Genomic DNA, 15,253 nt, shown 5'->3' on the forward strand with positions numbered 1-15,253 from the left:
TGGAAAAAACAACAACATTTGAATTCACTATACTTATCTTTTCTACAATCTTTTCGAATAGCCTTTCACAGTAGAAACCAGACAAACTCCCTCTTAATGTAGATCAACAATTAGCATTATTGTCCTAACAAACACACTGCATACATAAAAATGGACCTCCCATACCTTAATATGGTCTTTGGAAGTTTGAGTCTATGAGAAATCTATTCTGCATTTGTTTGCCGTTAATACATACCAAACTGACAGTAGAGTCCAGTGAAGCCTGTCGGACATTCACAGGTGCCATTCACATCAACACAAACTCCTCCGTTCTGACAGGGACACTCCTCTGTAGGGATTTAAATGTGAAGCAGAGAGAAAGAGGCAGATAAAAATACTTTTGGAAGGAGCTCAGCATAGTTTTCACTTTTCTGGTTAAGTAAACATTCTAAATATTCAGAAATATGTTGCTCTCTCTTCACATCAGTCAAATTGGCACAAAGTGTAAATTCAGTGGAAGCATGTGTGGGAATGTCACATTGTGTGTGTGTGGGGTTACGAATAGTGTTCTGTAGTGGGATTTGTTGTATAGTTTTTTGATGAAAAAAACTTGGGTGCAGTTTTTCCCACAACATTTTCTTCACAGTTCATAGTGTGCTGAACGACTGTAAGTCAGTATTCTGTGCAGCTTTTCCATACTGGAAGACTTTTTATTTTCTCCTTCCCGCAGTAATTGCAGCAGTGGATCAAAGTAAGTTGCTGTATCACTGTTAAATTGCTTCCTTACGTGAGGGTGCTATTTTTCTGATAATATGTAACATGGTTTTTATCAAAATGTATGACCCTTGGGGCAATTAATAGGTTGTTAATTCGCTGGAGCCATTTTCATTTGTTGTCTTTAAGGTCGGTGTCTTTGATCTCTGTGCCCCATTAGACACTCCTGGGTTCTCCCTGTGAGCTTCTGCCTTCTCTTTCTGAGTGGACTGCACAAATTTTTCCACTACACATTCCAAGTGAGCCGGGCAGGAAGGTATTCTGGAGATTTAGGAGAGTCTATATAAGCATCAATAGTTATTTCAGCTCCAAGGGGAATAGGGTGAATTTGCTGCAGCTCACAAAGTGCTTTTAAATCTTGAGGGACAAAGTGTGCAGTGGACACAGTGACCCTGGGAGCAGGGACGCTGACTGACAAGGTACGACTAAATGAGATAAAGCAGAAGAGTGGATGTTGTACCTCATGTCATCTTCATAACCCAAGTCTTTGTAATTTTGTGGTTGGGTGTCAGAGCGTCCAAACACATCTCACCTGCTTTGTTGCAAGGAAATGAATTCCAAACATTAGGACTGTCTCATAAAACAGAGGCCCTTTTAAGTCTAGACAAGAGCCCTTCCTCTTGTTGGTAAAGTAGTAAAAAGTGCCATAAAGCAATTATTTACAACATCAAGCGACTTGCTGCAAGGTCTGAGCAGTAAACTGGGTGAGGCTGTGTAGGTTTGGATAATTATGCTCATCCATCAAGGCTGCATAGTCTTCCTCAGGCAGTGCTTCAAATTCCTGTGGGATAGTGATGTCTGCCTTGTTCTTCCTCTGTGCCATATTCCTGCCCAATTGCTTGAGGAAATTAACTACTGTGCATTAAAGTCTGAAAGTACTGTACCTTCACAATCGTCACCATAGTAACCGGGGATGCAGGTGCAGTTGTAGTTTCCAGAGCCAATGTACTCGCAGATTTGACGTTTTTCACAACTCTCTCCATCACAGGGAACTGAAAGTGAAATATTACATATGTGTGATCTTTAACGGAAGAGATTAAAGGCCCATTCACACCAAGAGCAATAACTATAACGATAACTATATTGGCGTCCACACAAATGCACAATATCTTTCTGTTTATTTTAAGCATGCTGCAGTTTTGAGCTCTTTAAATCAGATGGATTCTGATTGGCTGTCAATGTTTTTATCTTTAATCATCTGGAAATGTTTTTTTTCTGAAAGTAAATTCCAACAATACCATTTACTGGTGACGTTAATGTTACAGTTGTGGTGTGTACTCTGCCATTCTTTTATATTTAGAACAATTTTTAGAACGATATCTTTAACGTTATCTTTATAGTAGGGCTGGGAATCGAAAAAAAAAAAAAAATGAATTAATCGCACAATTTGCTGTGATTAATCGCAATTAATTGCATTTTCCCCCAAGCTTGTAAAGGTAAACGAAGAATCATCTAATTAAATTAAACAACACAAAGGAAGTATATTTAAAATAATATTTTAATGACATCTTGTGAACTGTAAACAGACTCTCCTCAGAACCACAGAGTAGTTGTTCCCATCAAATAAAATGCGTGCAGCAACATTATAAATACAGTGGGGAGAACAAGTATTTGTTACACTGCCGATTTTGCAGGTTTTCCTACTTACAAAGCATGTAGAGGTCTGTAATTTTTATCATAGGTACACTTCAAATGTGAGAGACGGAATCTAAAACAAAAATCCAGAAAATCACATTGTATGATTTTTAAATAATTAATTAGCATTTTATTGCATGACATAAGTATTTGATCACCTACCAACCAGTAAGAATTCCGGCTCTCACAGACCTGTTCGTTTTTCTTTAAGAAGCCCTCCTGTTCTCCACTCATTACCTGTATTAACTGCACCTGTTTGAACTTGTTACCTGTATAAAAGACACCTGTCCACACACTCACTCAATCAAACAGACTTCAACCTCTCCACAATGGCCAAGACCAGAGAGCTGTGTAAGGACAAAATTGTAGACCTGCACAAAGCTGGGATGGGCTACAGGACATTAGGCAAGCAGCTTGGTCAGAAGGCAACAACTGTTGGCGCAATTATTAGAAAATGGAAGAAGTTTAAGATGATGGTCAATCTCCCTCGGTCTGGGGCACCATGCAAGATCTCACCTCGTGGGGCATCAATGATCATGAGGAAGGTGAGGGATTAGCCCAGAACTACACGGCAGGACCTGGTCAATGACCTGAAGAGAGCTGGGACCACAGTCTCAAAGAAAACCATTAGTAACACTCTACGCCGTCATGGATTAAAATCCTACAGTGCACGCAAGGTCCCCCTGCTCAAGTCAGCGTATGTCCAGGCCCATCTGAAGTTAGCCAATGACCATCTGAATGATCCAGAGGAGGAATGGGAGAAGGTCATGTGATCTGATGAGACAAAAATAGAGCTTTTTGGTCTAAACTCCACTCGCCGTGTTTGGAGGAAGAAGAAGGATGAGTACAACCCCAAGAACACCATCCCAACCGTGAAGCATGGAGGTGGAAAAATCATTCTTTGGGAATGCTTTTCTGCAAAGGGGACAGGACGACTGCACCGTATTGAGGGGAGGATGGATGGGGCCATGTATCGCGAGATCTTGGCCAACAACCTCCTTCCCTCAGTAAGAGCATTGAAGATGGGTTGTGGCTGGGTCTTCCAGCATGACAACAACCCGAAACACACAGCCAGGGCAGGAGTGGGCAATTAAGGAGTGGCTCCGTAAGAAGCATCTCAAGGTCCTGGAGTGGCCTAGCCAGTCTCCAGACCTAAACCCAATAGAAAATCTTTGGAGGAAGCTGAAAGTCCGTATTGCCCAGCGACAGCCCTGAAACCTGAAGGATCTGGAGAGGGTCTGTAAGGAGGAGTGGGCCAAAATCCCTGCTGCAGTGTGTGTAAACCTGGTCAAGAACTACAGTAAACGTATGATCTCTGTAATTGCAAACAAAGGTTTCTGCACCAAATATTAAGTTCTGCTTTTCTGATGTATCAAATACTTATGTCATGCAATAAAATGCAAATTAATTACTTAAAAATGTGATTTTCTGGATTTTTGTTTTAGATTCCGTCACCCACAGTTGAAGAGTACCTATGATAACAATTACAGACTTCTACATGCTTTGTAAGTGGGTATCAAATACTTGTTCTCCCCACTGTATATACTGCAGTAACATGGATTGGCGAGGCCCTCCTGTAGCCTTGCTAGTTACGTTGCTAGCACCTGGGTGCTTTGCTTTTAAATGGTATATTAAAGGACAAGTTCGGTATTTTACACTTAAAGCCCTGTTTACAGATCGTTTCTGATGAAATAGAACGGTTAAGATTAAATTTTGGACAAATGCTGCTGTCCCGAGAATTTTAGGTTTCTTTCGCTTTCCCAAACACCAGTAGACTGGGTGTATAGGTGCACTCGAACACTCCTTCCTAAAACACATTAAACTTTCGTTTACAAAGACGTGAAACTCACCGAGTGGTCAGGGGTGTCCACTGATATGCTCACACAAAAATCGCTGCAAAAGATGCTTTCCAACAGGTGTTTTACCATTCGTTGTAAAACTGTGGACCTATTTTTCCAAACGCCTCACACCCGAACTTCTTCCGCTGAGAGCTTGAATAATAGACACTCCAGCCCAGTTGGTGGCGATAATGCACCTTTGCAAGCAAACCACTGGCATTTCATTGTTTGCGATCCGCCGTAAAAAAAAAAAAAAAAAAAAAAAACACGAAGAAGAAGAAGAAAACAACCCCATTTCAGTTTCCGGCGCGGAGTAATACCGTACCTCACAGCACATCCAATGCAAGTCAATGGAGGAGACAAAAACTACGATAAAACCTGTTGGAAAGCATCTTTTGCAGCGATTTTTGTGTGAGCATATCAGTGGACACCCCTGACCACTCGGTGAGTTTCACGTCTTTGTAAATGAAAGTTTAATGTGTTTTAGGAAGGAGTGTTCGAGTGCACCTATACACCCAGTCTACTGGTGTTTGGGAAAGCGAAAGAAACCTAAAATTCTCGGCACAGCAGCATTTGTCCAAAATTTAATCTTAACCGTTCTATTTCATCAAAAACGATCTGTAAACAGGGCTTTAAGTGTAAAATACCGAACTTGTCCTTTAAAGACAAATTGCTTCTATGGTATTTTAATTCAGCTTTGCAAATTGTACACACCATCTTTGTTTTGTCAAACGCACCATCAGGCAATTTTTTAAATGCAAACATTCCACATACAACTCCATCCTTGTCCTTCTCCATCATGAAAGGGTGACTTGGTCACAACAGGAAGTCATTAAATCGAGGTAAAAAAAGTGCTGCGTCAATTGCATTTTTTTTTTTTTTTAAATGCATTAAACATCTCAAATTAATCACAAAGTTTAACACGTTAATTCCTCCAGCCCTACTTTATAGTTATCATTCTTGGTGTGAATGGGCCTTAAGAGATTAACCTTAGCAGGAACTTGAAGAACATTTACTTACCTGTCTGATTTGCAGCATCGGTCGTAGAGGAATTTTCCATGACAACTAACTCTGTTTTAAGGGAAAAAATATATTTTTTATATTATATTCTGGGGTCAGCCTGATCTAGTACATGAACAATAAATTAGAAAAATTAATCAGTTCAATTAGTCAGACACGTGGTCTGAAGCCATAGTTAATCTAGAGCATCCCCTTTTCTTTATTAATTTCTTTGTGTCGATCCCAGTTGGAAAATGTTACAGCAGGCCAAATATAAAGGGGAAAGTAGGTGGCTGGCTGTGTAAACATCTTCTATGATTAAACATTTTTCCCATTGCAAAGGGAAACAAAAACAAAGACGGGGTAATATGTTGCGGCTGGCATATATAAAGTAAGATGGTGGGTTGAACTCAAGAGAGTAAAAGCACACCTGTCTCACAGTGGCTTCCAGTGAAGTTTGCCGTACAGGTGCAGGTGTAGTTATTCAGCAGGTCTACACATACACCTCCATTCAAACATGGCATGGATGCACATTCATTGATGTCTGGATTCAAAAACACAAGATTCATTTGTCAGTGCAGATACAGATACTGGAACAGCTTGGTTTGGACTGTATCAGTATCTTAAGATGTGAGGATGTATGAAAGTTCATGCAGGTATATGGTTTCATTGACCAGGTGTCTAGCATTAACAATAATCTGGTCTCATGTAGAAACAAGGGTTCAAGATATGCAAAGGTCAGCGGTTTAGTTTCCAAAGTACTTCCCAACTGGGCTTGTCATCAATAACCTCCATTGTGAGAAGCCCAATTTGTTAAACAGGGGGAATCATGTCAGTGCTTTTTCCTAAAAAAGTCAGATCGAGGTTTGCTTAGAGATATTTGGAACATAAAACCTGACCTAATATGAAAACACAGGAATAGAAAACAAAGTAACTGATAATATAATTCCATTTACTAGCTGCCCTTAAAAGTATTGCACTATAGCAGTCTTCATGCAGTTAGTCTAGATAAAACCATCTGTCAAATGAATAAGTGTGTGCCTAATGCGGAAAAAAGGAAATGTTCCCTGGGGAAAGCTGTGGCCTTTCAGTGACACTCCCAAGATCCGTACTCACCTGACTCACATAGGAACCCAGTATAACCTGCTTGGCATAAGCAGGTGAAGTTGCCGACACCCTCTATGCACTGTGCTCCATTGAGGCATGGGGTCTCTTGGCACTCATCTATGTCTGCAGGCAATAAACACAGACACACACACATACACACACACTGAATATTTATTCAGCTGATTAATATATCCTCCACACCGTTCCCCTCACTCTGAAACTATGCACTTCTGGCTGTGAAAGGTATTAGAGGTTTGATACATCTCTGCAGGCTGGACTGTGGGAACGAGAAGGAGGTTCAAGCCAGCAGAGTGCTAAGGGAGGAGGGGGGGACGAAGTCAGTTAGGAGAGAGGCCACAGCACGAAAAGAAGAGCTTACTACGTTCAAAACCCGCATCCTTTTTCACTCGCTATTTTAGACCTCATTGGCCAACTTTTTTAGAAGAGCCTGCATTGGACATTGGAGAAATGCAAGTTTCTTATTGATTATTGGAGCAATACCATGACGTTTTCTTGTGATGAACTTAGCGTGCAATGCATTATTGAAATTGGAGTCAGATAATTGAAGAATCAGATATTTACCCGTCTCACATGTTGTCCCTATGAATCCCAGTGGACACAGGCAGATGAAGTGGTTGATTTTGTCCATACATGTGCCTCCATTCTGACAGGGGTAGGAGGAGCACTCATCAACCTCTATCAAAACACAGAAAAGAACGACAAATATGACTTTTATTAGATGTGCACACAAGAATGAAAACATTAGGGAATCCTAAAGTCCAGGGGGTGGAGGAAAGGGTAATGAATTGACCACAGCAAAACGTTGGACTGACTCTACTGTATGTATATTACATACAGATGTGACCAGGGGAAATTCTCTCTCTCAGGTTGTCCCCCTGGCTTGCAGGGTGGAATTCTGCTTTTACAAGTTGAGTTCCTCTTTCCTGGCAAGAACGAACAAATAGGATGAGTACGGGTTGTTGGAGATGGAAGGATTTCATCATTCGTTTACCTATCTGGCACCTGCGTCCAGTGAAGCCAGATAAACACGAGCAAGTGAAGGAGGGATTTCCTGTGATGCAGTCGTCAATGCAACGGCCACCATTTTGACAGGGCCTTAAGTTAGCACAGACCAAAGCTGAGGAGGACAATAGAAAAGAGTCTGAGCAGACTTATATTTTCCTGTTTGTACTGTCTATAATGTTTTCTAATTTGCTGGATTTTTCTTTTTCTTTCATTTGGTGGTGTACCTGAGTCATTGCAGCTACCCACTTGCACCTGAGAATCATCAATACGAAAGACCCAACGACCAGGATAGCCCACATTCGTGGTGGTTTCAACTTCTACAATATCATCTGTCCGAGAGCCTGGGATGTTGAAATAGCGCCTCCCATCACCAGCATTAAAACCTGCCTAGGAAGAGAGTGGAAGTGTGGGAGAGTTCTCTCAGAGTGGATTCTTTCATAATTTAATTTCACTACAGTAATTTCAGTCAAGATTAAAAATTCATGACGGAGCTGAAAAGTAAAGGCAATGACCTTACCTGTGCAGCTATTCCCCCCAAGCCTGCTAGGTCACCACCACTGGTAGCATGCATCCCTGTTGTCCAGGTAATATTGTGGTACTGGAAGATGGTGAAGGAGAGCTCACCATCTGTGATAAGAACTACTTGAAATGTATTGACCTTTAGAATAGAGCAGAGGGCAAGTCAGTTGCCACAACCAGTATGCAATTATTATTATTATTATTATTATTATTATTATTTTTTTTTTTTTTTTTTTTTTTTTTTTTATGTTAGATCAGGGTTTCTTAACTCTGGCCCTCGAGATCCACTGTCCTGCAGAGTTTAATTTTGACCAGGGTTGGAGCTAAATCCTACTGGACAGTTGACCTTGAGGGCCAGAGTTGAGAAACTCTGCTAGATGGTCTTTTAGAGAAAACAAATGCTGTGTTGATTTTGTTAGTTTAAAGGACATGAACTTGGTACCGGAGTTATTGAGGTGCCACCAAAAAATGTGACTTGATGCCAGGTAGCAATCAGAACCCATGTGGTGACAAACATAGGGAACTCAGGGAAGTAATGATTAGTGTCTGCAGTGGCTCTTCTCAGGATAGCAGGATCTTTGCTATCTCGATAAAAGACTTTTCCTGCCCTCCGGTTGTCTACATCTGCCCAGAACGGAGCCACCACCCTGCGGTCTCCAGCAATAGGGAATGCCACAGGGGTGAACTGGGACACCTCCCTCAGGAATGACACCAGGCCATTGTTGTTGACCTAGAAGACATGGGGAAAAAGAACAAGTACATGCTCTGGGTTAGCAGAGTCGGCACACAAAGCTTCCTTCAGCTCACCTTCCTGGGACTCATTCCCAGATTCCACTGCTGAAGCTTTACCACACCATGAGCTGCATGTTTGGACATTGACATTCTGAGTTGCACAAATAACATATTTCATCTCAATTAAATTCTTTCCACACTCAGGTATACCTGACAACAGAGACTGGGTTAGTTCACTCAGGAGTACTGCAGAGTCAAGAAATCCTAGACCAACAGAAATCAAATGATTTTACAAGGACTGTTTCCAAGCAGGAGAACTTCAAACCATCAAAAACTCAGTTTCTTGTAGTGACTCTTGGAGTAGATATTGCGAAAGGCCTGGAACAGTCATCTGATGGCTATGATGTATGGAACATGCTGACTGGGGATAAGCGGAGACAAGCTGAGGTGTCCAGCACTGTGTTGACACTCGAGAGTGAGCAGTAGCATTGCATGATGAAAGAGTGAGGCAGGCTCCTGTGGCAGATGTATCCTTTTCCCATCAGGGAACAGACAGCTGCCTTGTTCTGCCAGACATCCACGTCTTGCAGCTGAGAAAACCGGAGTACTGTTCAGACACGCATACACACTCTGACACACCTGCCCTGGCTCCTGTCTACTAGAAGTGGTTTTAGAGGGTGAGGTCCTAATAACTGCCTCTAAAGTAACCACAGAGCCCAACACTTGCTTAGCTGACCACTGGCCTTGCTCTGTTGACTGTGTCTACTCCTGTGATGAATGTCCTGCCAAGCTGACATAGAAGAAACCTTAAAGCATTCACAGGGCCGCAGTGTTACTAAACTGATATGAATATCAAAGCAAATTCACTAAACAGGCAAATCGGTGTCTGTGAAATAAATTTTGCCTGTGCGCCCTGCTTCACCCTTTAATTGTAGTTTTTGCAACCAAATTTTCCTCCAGTGGAAAGATTGGACATTTGAAATCCTTTCTGAACTGTGACTCACCTAAACTGTTCTCTGATTTATATTAGAGAAATACTACCAGTCACCTCTCTGCACCATATCATATTATCACAGCACAGAGCTACAATGAGAGAGTGTGTCTAACATATGCTAGTCAGTTTGCACCTGCTTAGACACACTCCTCTCCAGGTGTTCGCCCCCTAATGCCAACTACCCTGTCCCTTAATTTCCCTCATCTGCACCCAACTCTGGCAGAAGCAACAGCAACAAAGGCAATGTCAGACACATGGCCTTTTTTCTCCCCTCCCCATGCGTATGGAAACCATAATTCTGAGGCCTTTGCTGTAAAAACAGTAGAGGAAGTTTTGTTTGGCCTGACTCGGGTGCTTGGTTAATTGGCCGACCGCAGTCTTCCCCTTTCTGCATCAGCATGCTGTGGCAAGAGTGTGGTTAACGTGGAGAAGCAGAGTGAAGCCTGTAGGGCCACAACTCTGGGGTCATTGAGAGGAGCCCTGTGAGAGAAGGAGAATGAAAGAAAAGACAAAGAGTGAGATGCAAGAGAGATGGAAAAGATGGAGGAATGGAAAGTGCAGGCACAGTTCACTGACAGATACAAACCCTTGACAGGAACCAAAGTGTGATTTAGTGTAAATGTTTCACAAATGACCAAAACACTTGAGAATGGGCTGCAGTACCAAACCATTGCATGCTAATGATATAAGCAGCAAACTGGGAAAAGAGAGTTGTATAGCCAATAGGGAAAGCAGTGTTTTGACCGGTGCAAGCATTGGAGAGGTAGCAACAGTGTGTGGAGGTAATGAATGGAAATTGCTTACCTTGCTGCTAAATTAGCAGCGGAAATCTCACTAAGCACTACATTAGCGATTATTCTCTGGTGCTGTAATATGTGCTGGCTTTTGTTCTGATCTTTTTGTATCATCTGGAAGAGGTTAAATTAACTGCTTTTCCTCCATGTCCTGGTATCTTATTAAAAGTACTGTAGGATGGAGTAGTTGGATCTAACCACAAAGGTGAATAAAAGCAATCATATCTTGTGGGATGTACAAATTAATTTACATCAAAATAATTTAAAGTAAATAAACTGAATTATTATTGCTCTTTTTAAAACATGTATTTCTAGGTCTACATGGTGCAACTCCTGCAACCATGTTATTTATTTATTTTTGTTATTCTTCACTGGATATACTGTATCAACAATTTTCATGGGCTGATTTTCATTTTAATACTAAAATAAACAATCACCTGGGAAAAAGGATGCCAATACAAATCCCTCCATAAAAAAAGGTGCCCAGAGATCAGCTTGGAAAAAACATGGAATCTTAACACGCACACTTTTACTTGCATTTCCTAGAAATTTGAGGAAAAAGCTGAAGTGGGTATATATGTTTGTATGGTTGACCTTGGCTCCTCTTTCTCCAGGTCCTTGTGTGGCTATAGTGGGTTTCTTTATCATGACTGGCAGTCCACAAAATGCCAAACCATGACCCTTTGTATGGCACTGCACTCATTCATATCTTATAATAATATACAAAGATGTTCACTATTCTTGGAAAAATAACTGAAGCTCAGTATAGAAAAATTAATTTCAGTGGCTGCCCCAATTGAATTGAGTCCAAATATTAGCTTAAAGCTTAGCATAACATATGACTTATCTTGACATAAAGCATTAAACGCTAAGCTACCCAGTTCCTAACAAAATCACACATATGACCTCACGTACTTAGCTAATATTTGTGCTACTTAAGTGAAAAGGAGGAGGAGCAAAAAGCATAGAGAGAAAAAGAGATAAAGAGAAAATCCCTAAAGGTTGAAGATTGCCTCTATAGTTGCGCAAACATGAAGTGTTATAGTGCTGAGGATGAGCTTTAGCAGATGTGCTCTCAGTGTGCCGTGAAACCTCAAATCTTTCTGTCCCCATCATTTTCCCTCTTCTGTTTTGACTCAACTGTTGGATGAACAATTCTATGCCTAATACAATTATAAACATCCATTTTATAGCTTCTCATACAAACAACTTGTTGGGAGGTATCGGTTTCTTAACTTGAGGTCCCCAAAAATCCACCATGGTGTTCTGTTCACCATCAAAACTTACACCAGTTTCATTCACAATAATTTCAAGCTTTCTGTTTTTTACATTTGTTGTGGAAGTCCATGTCATGCTTTCCTCTCTATCCTTGGATCTCATCCTCTCTGCTCTTCATCCCAGTTGTTCATAAGGTTAGTTAATTGAGAGCCTGCGTTGTTTGGCATCCCTGAGACACTTTACAGATGCATCTGGGTTCTGTTAAAGGGATCTCTCCTTTCTTCACTAGAGCAGCTGGACAAGTCCAGTGGGAAGACCCCTGAACTTGTTATCTGAGGCTGAAGAAGAGTAGGAGTAAGAGGAAGAGTGAGGGTAAATGAGGGGAGAGAGGAGAGGTCACAGCTACATGTGAAATCTCTCAGACCCAAACAAATGGACAGCATTGTGGAACAAGAAACAGGACATTTTGGACAAAGATCATGCAGAGAGGACATATCGACCAGGCACTTGGAGGCACTGGATGGCAAAGAACTTGCTTTCATAATTCTCGGCGATGAGGCTTGAATGTAGATGACATAGTAATGTATATTTATGTTCTTTGTAATATATAGCAGAACAGTGTACTGTGAAAAAAGCTGGCCACTTATATTGAATTATTATTTCAGCTATTTTTAATACATTTCCTCAGCCCAACAAAAGAGTTAAAAATTAGTTTTGTGAATAAAGCTTAGTTTCAAAGCCTAGAACAAAGTTCATTCATTCGTCCGTTCATTCATTCATTCATTCATTCATTCAAAAACAGCTCTGCAAACTTGTTGTTATGCCTAATATAGTTGAATCTGACACAGGAATGTAGTTGTCAGGAAATGGACAAATCCCTGTTTTCCCTGTCAGTAAAAAAATACACTAAATACACTGCCTTGAAGCTGAGGCAGAGATCAGTATTTTTGAGTCACAGTTATAGTATTATAAATAATATTTCAATTATCGTGAAGGGGGAGTGAATGAGAAAATGTGAGAAAGATGACTGGGGGTGGATAGAGAGAGTAGGTCAGAAGGTGAAACATGCAATAGCTGGCAGTACTGATCCTTCTTTTTGCTTTAGGAAAGCTCTTACAGTAATACCCTGAGACAACTCTCAAGAACCACCTCAAATTGTTTGGTTCAAGAGCTTTTCTGTTTTTCCAAGCCCAGAAGGCTTGGAATGCACTTCCGGACGAGGAATTATCCACGAGGATCTGCCCTCTGAAATCTCACCTGTTCAAATGCAGCTCTCTTTTGGAAGAGATCAACATGTGGCTATGGCGTGCAATAAAGCTGAAGTGTAATTGATTCTGTTCAAGCAGCTCGAGTGCATTACAGAAATCTTGACCGCAATTTTAATGCTGTCGCATGCCTCAATGCACCGGTGATTTGCAAAATCTTTTTCAGATCGACCTGCAGTTACCTCCCAGTTTGTACTCGGTGCACCCTTTCTGTAGTTACCACCCAGTACTGTAGCTTCAGTCCTCTTCTGCTCTATCACATTGAACTAATCTAATTTTAGATCTTCACTGCTATCCGCAGCAGGTCTTATCTTGTCTCCAATTCACATTAATATTTACATTGCGCTCTGAGATATGAGATACTTCTCGGGGTGACGCACAGATGCATCACAAGTTAAACTAAGTTATGTAGACAACCCTGCACTATTTTAGCAAGCTGCATTTGCCAGAACATGAATCTAAGTGACTTCATGACTTTAAAATAGGAAACACAATATTACCCCTCAAAGTTGTGAGGGAACGTTTGTTTGAATGACATGTAGTGGCTGGGTGGGAGAACGGTTCTCTGGCATGTCTGCTGTGTCAGTTGTCCGCTGCATTGGGATTGTGATCTCATTCATCCATTTGCTCGCAGACCAGTCTGGAAACGTAGCCTCTGTTGCTGTGGTACCTCGGCCAGGCTGGGCAGGTTGTTGGGAATGGAAATATGGTAGTAAAGATGGGTGCTCAGGGTGGGGCAGCGTATTTTGGGAGGCAGAACGACTGGGATGCTGCACCAAAACAGATGGTGTTAATTTACGAGGATGGAGCTTCCTCTGCGGAGGCTGAGAAGCTTACATGTCACAGATCAAAGCCCATCTCGCACAACCAAAAGCAGGACGCGACTATGATCAAAGCACCGAGATCTGTCAGAGCACTCGCCACACTCGTTTTCTCTCGCTGGTCGTACTTGCAGTTTCTTCTCTCTCCCTCACTCTCTCAAACCACAGTTTATGCAGATGTGTTGCAGCCGCAATATAGACTGTCATCTTTTCACTAAAAACCATCCAGTAGTTCAGTCACTGTGTAGGACCAAATGTAACGTAAAAACTTTGTGGTCCAGAGGCTCATTATCCAATCTCAGGCTATAAGACCTGGCTCTGTTTCCCTCAAAGACACATACACAAACCAATTAAGCTACTGAATGAAAGACCTAGTTCTCCTGCACAACACTGATACACATACACATACAATCTGTACTCACATAGAGTCCGGTGTGCCGTTCTCCGAAGAAAGGGAAAGCCACGGATATTGCTATCAGTCCTGATCCCCCATCATCTTGCTCGATGGTCTGGGAGTCACCTTCATCCAGCCCAAAAGGGTAGAACTCCTCCAGAGGTACAGCAGCCTCCATGCCATGAAGCAAAATAAGAAGCAAACACATGGAGAGCACTGGTCTCCTCAGCCACCCCATGACCTTGTCTGCACAGGGATGGAGAGGAGAGGACTAGGATCCTGGACACTCAGAGAGGGCAACAGGACAACTCTAATCACCAGTGCCAAATGCTCAACCAATGATACTCTCCTTGTCTTTCTTCTCCCTGTTTCTGTAAATTTTCCTCTTTTTGGTTTCTAATTCCACTCTTTGTTTCCTCTCAGATCTGCTCTGAGCCCTGGTACTTGGACTGTTGGTCTAAGACAAGGGGGTAGATTCCTTGCATTCTGTGTGCTGCTGGGTGCTCAAGAGCTGCCGTGCTCCGTGCCGCTCACTGAAATGAACAGAGTGAGAGAGAGAAAGAAGGAGAGGGAGCAGAGTGATTCGGCTCTATTTTTTTTTTTTTTTTTACAATCCAGTGACTTGGTCCCTGATGGTTAGTTTAGAAATATCCTCAATAAAACCTCTATTCTGCCTGCCAAAGGAGTTCTTTCAGACCCAGCCCCACCCCCCCAGGGATTCACTACCTTGCATGATTAAGAACTCTCATCCAATAGCTGAGAAGAGACCGGTAACTGGATAAGCACTGGGTGGAGCTATGGTAATCAAAGGGCTGCTTTAAAGAGACTCTGACAGGGCACTCTCCTCTACTCTTAACCTTTGCTGAAAAATACCCTTACTCACAAGCACGTGTCTCGTGTGGTACAAACTACCACATGGCAGTGTAAGAGTTCCAGAGTGGCATGTGATAGGATGCATATATAGTGCATTCCTTGCATATTGTGCTCAAGAAGCCTGTTCAAGAGGAGGAAAATATACACAAACCCTTTGGTTTGGACTAGAGATGTACTGAAGGCTTGCTTACTCTCTGAATATCAATTTTCCTCCAAATTAATAACACAAGACAATAGATTTTATATATGCCTGAAACAACTCCCCTTAAAATAAAATTAGATTCT

General features: G+C 41.8%; 1 protein-coding gene across 1 annotated transcript in view; it reads right to left on the minus strand.

The window, feature by feature from the left end:
* sned1 (sushi, nidogen and EGF-like domains 1) overlaps positions 1-14,665 on the minus strand; it is a 32,933-nt gene extending 18,268 nt beyond the window's left edge. Inside the window, exons 1-11 of the mRNA XM_079882844.1 lie at positions 14,124-14,665; positions 8,320-8,607; positions 7,876-8,016; positions 7,583-7,745; positions 7,345-7,470; positions 6,915-7,028; positions 6,342-6,455; positions 5,656-5,769; positions 5,247-5,297; positions 1,638-1,745; positions 236-328 (exon numbers count right to left, since the gene is read on the minus strand). Of these exons, the coding sequence (XP_079738970.1) occupies positions 236-328; positions 1,638-1,745; positions 5,247-5,297; positions 5,656-5,769; positions 6,342-6,455; positions 6,915-7,028; positions 7,345-7,470; positions 7,583-7,745; positions 7,876-8,016; positions 8,320-8,607; positions 14,124-14,333 (1,522 nt within the window). The 5' untranslated portion in view covers positions 14,334-14,665. The remainder of the gene's footprint in view (positions 1-235; positions 329-1,637; positions 1,746-5,246; positions 5,298-5,655; positions 5,770-6,341; positions 6,456-6,914; positions 7,029-7,344; positions 7,471-7,582; positions 7,746-7,875; positions 8,017-8,319; positions 8,608-14,123) is intronic.
* Between the last annotated feature and the right edge of the window lie 588 nt (positions 14,666-15,253).

The sequence above is a fragment of the Squalius cephalus genome (genome assembly GCF_949319135.1).
Source record: "Squalius cephalus genome assembly, chromosome: 10".
NCBI lineage: Eukaryota > Metazoa > Chordata > Actinopteri > Cypriniformes > Leuciscidae > Squalius > Squalius cephalus.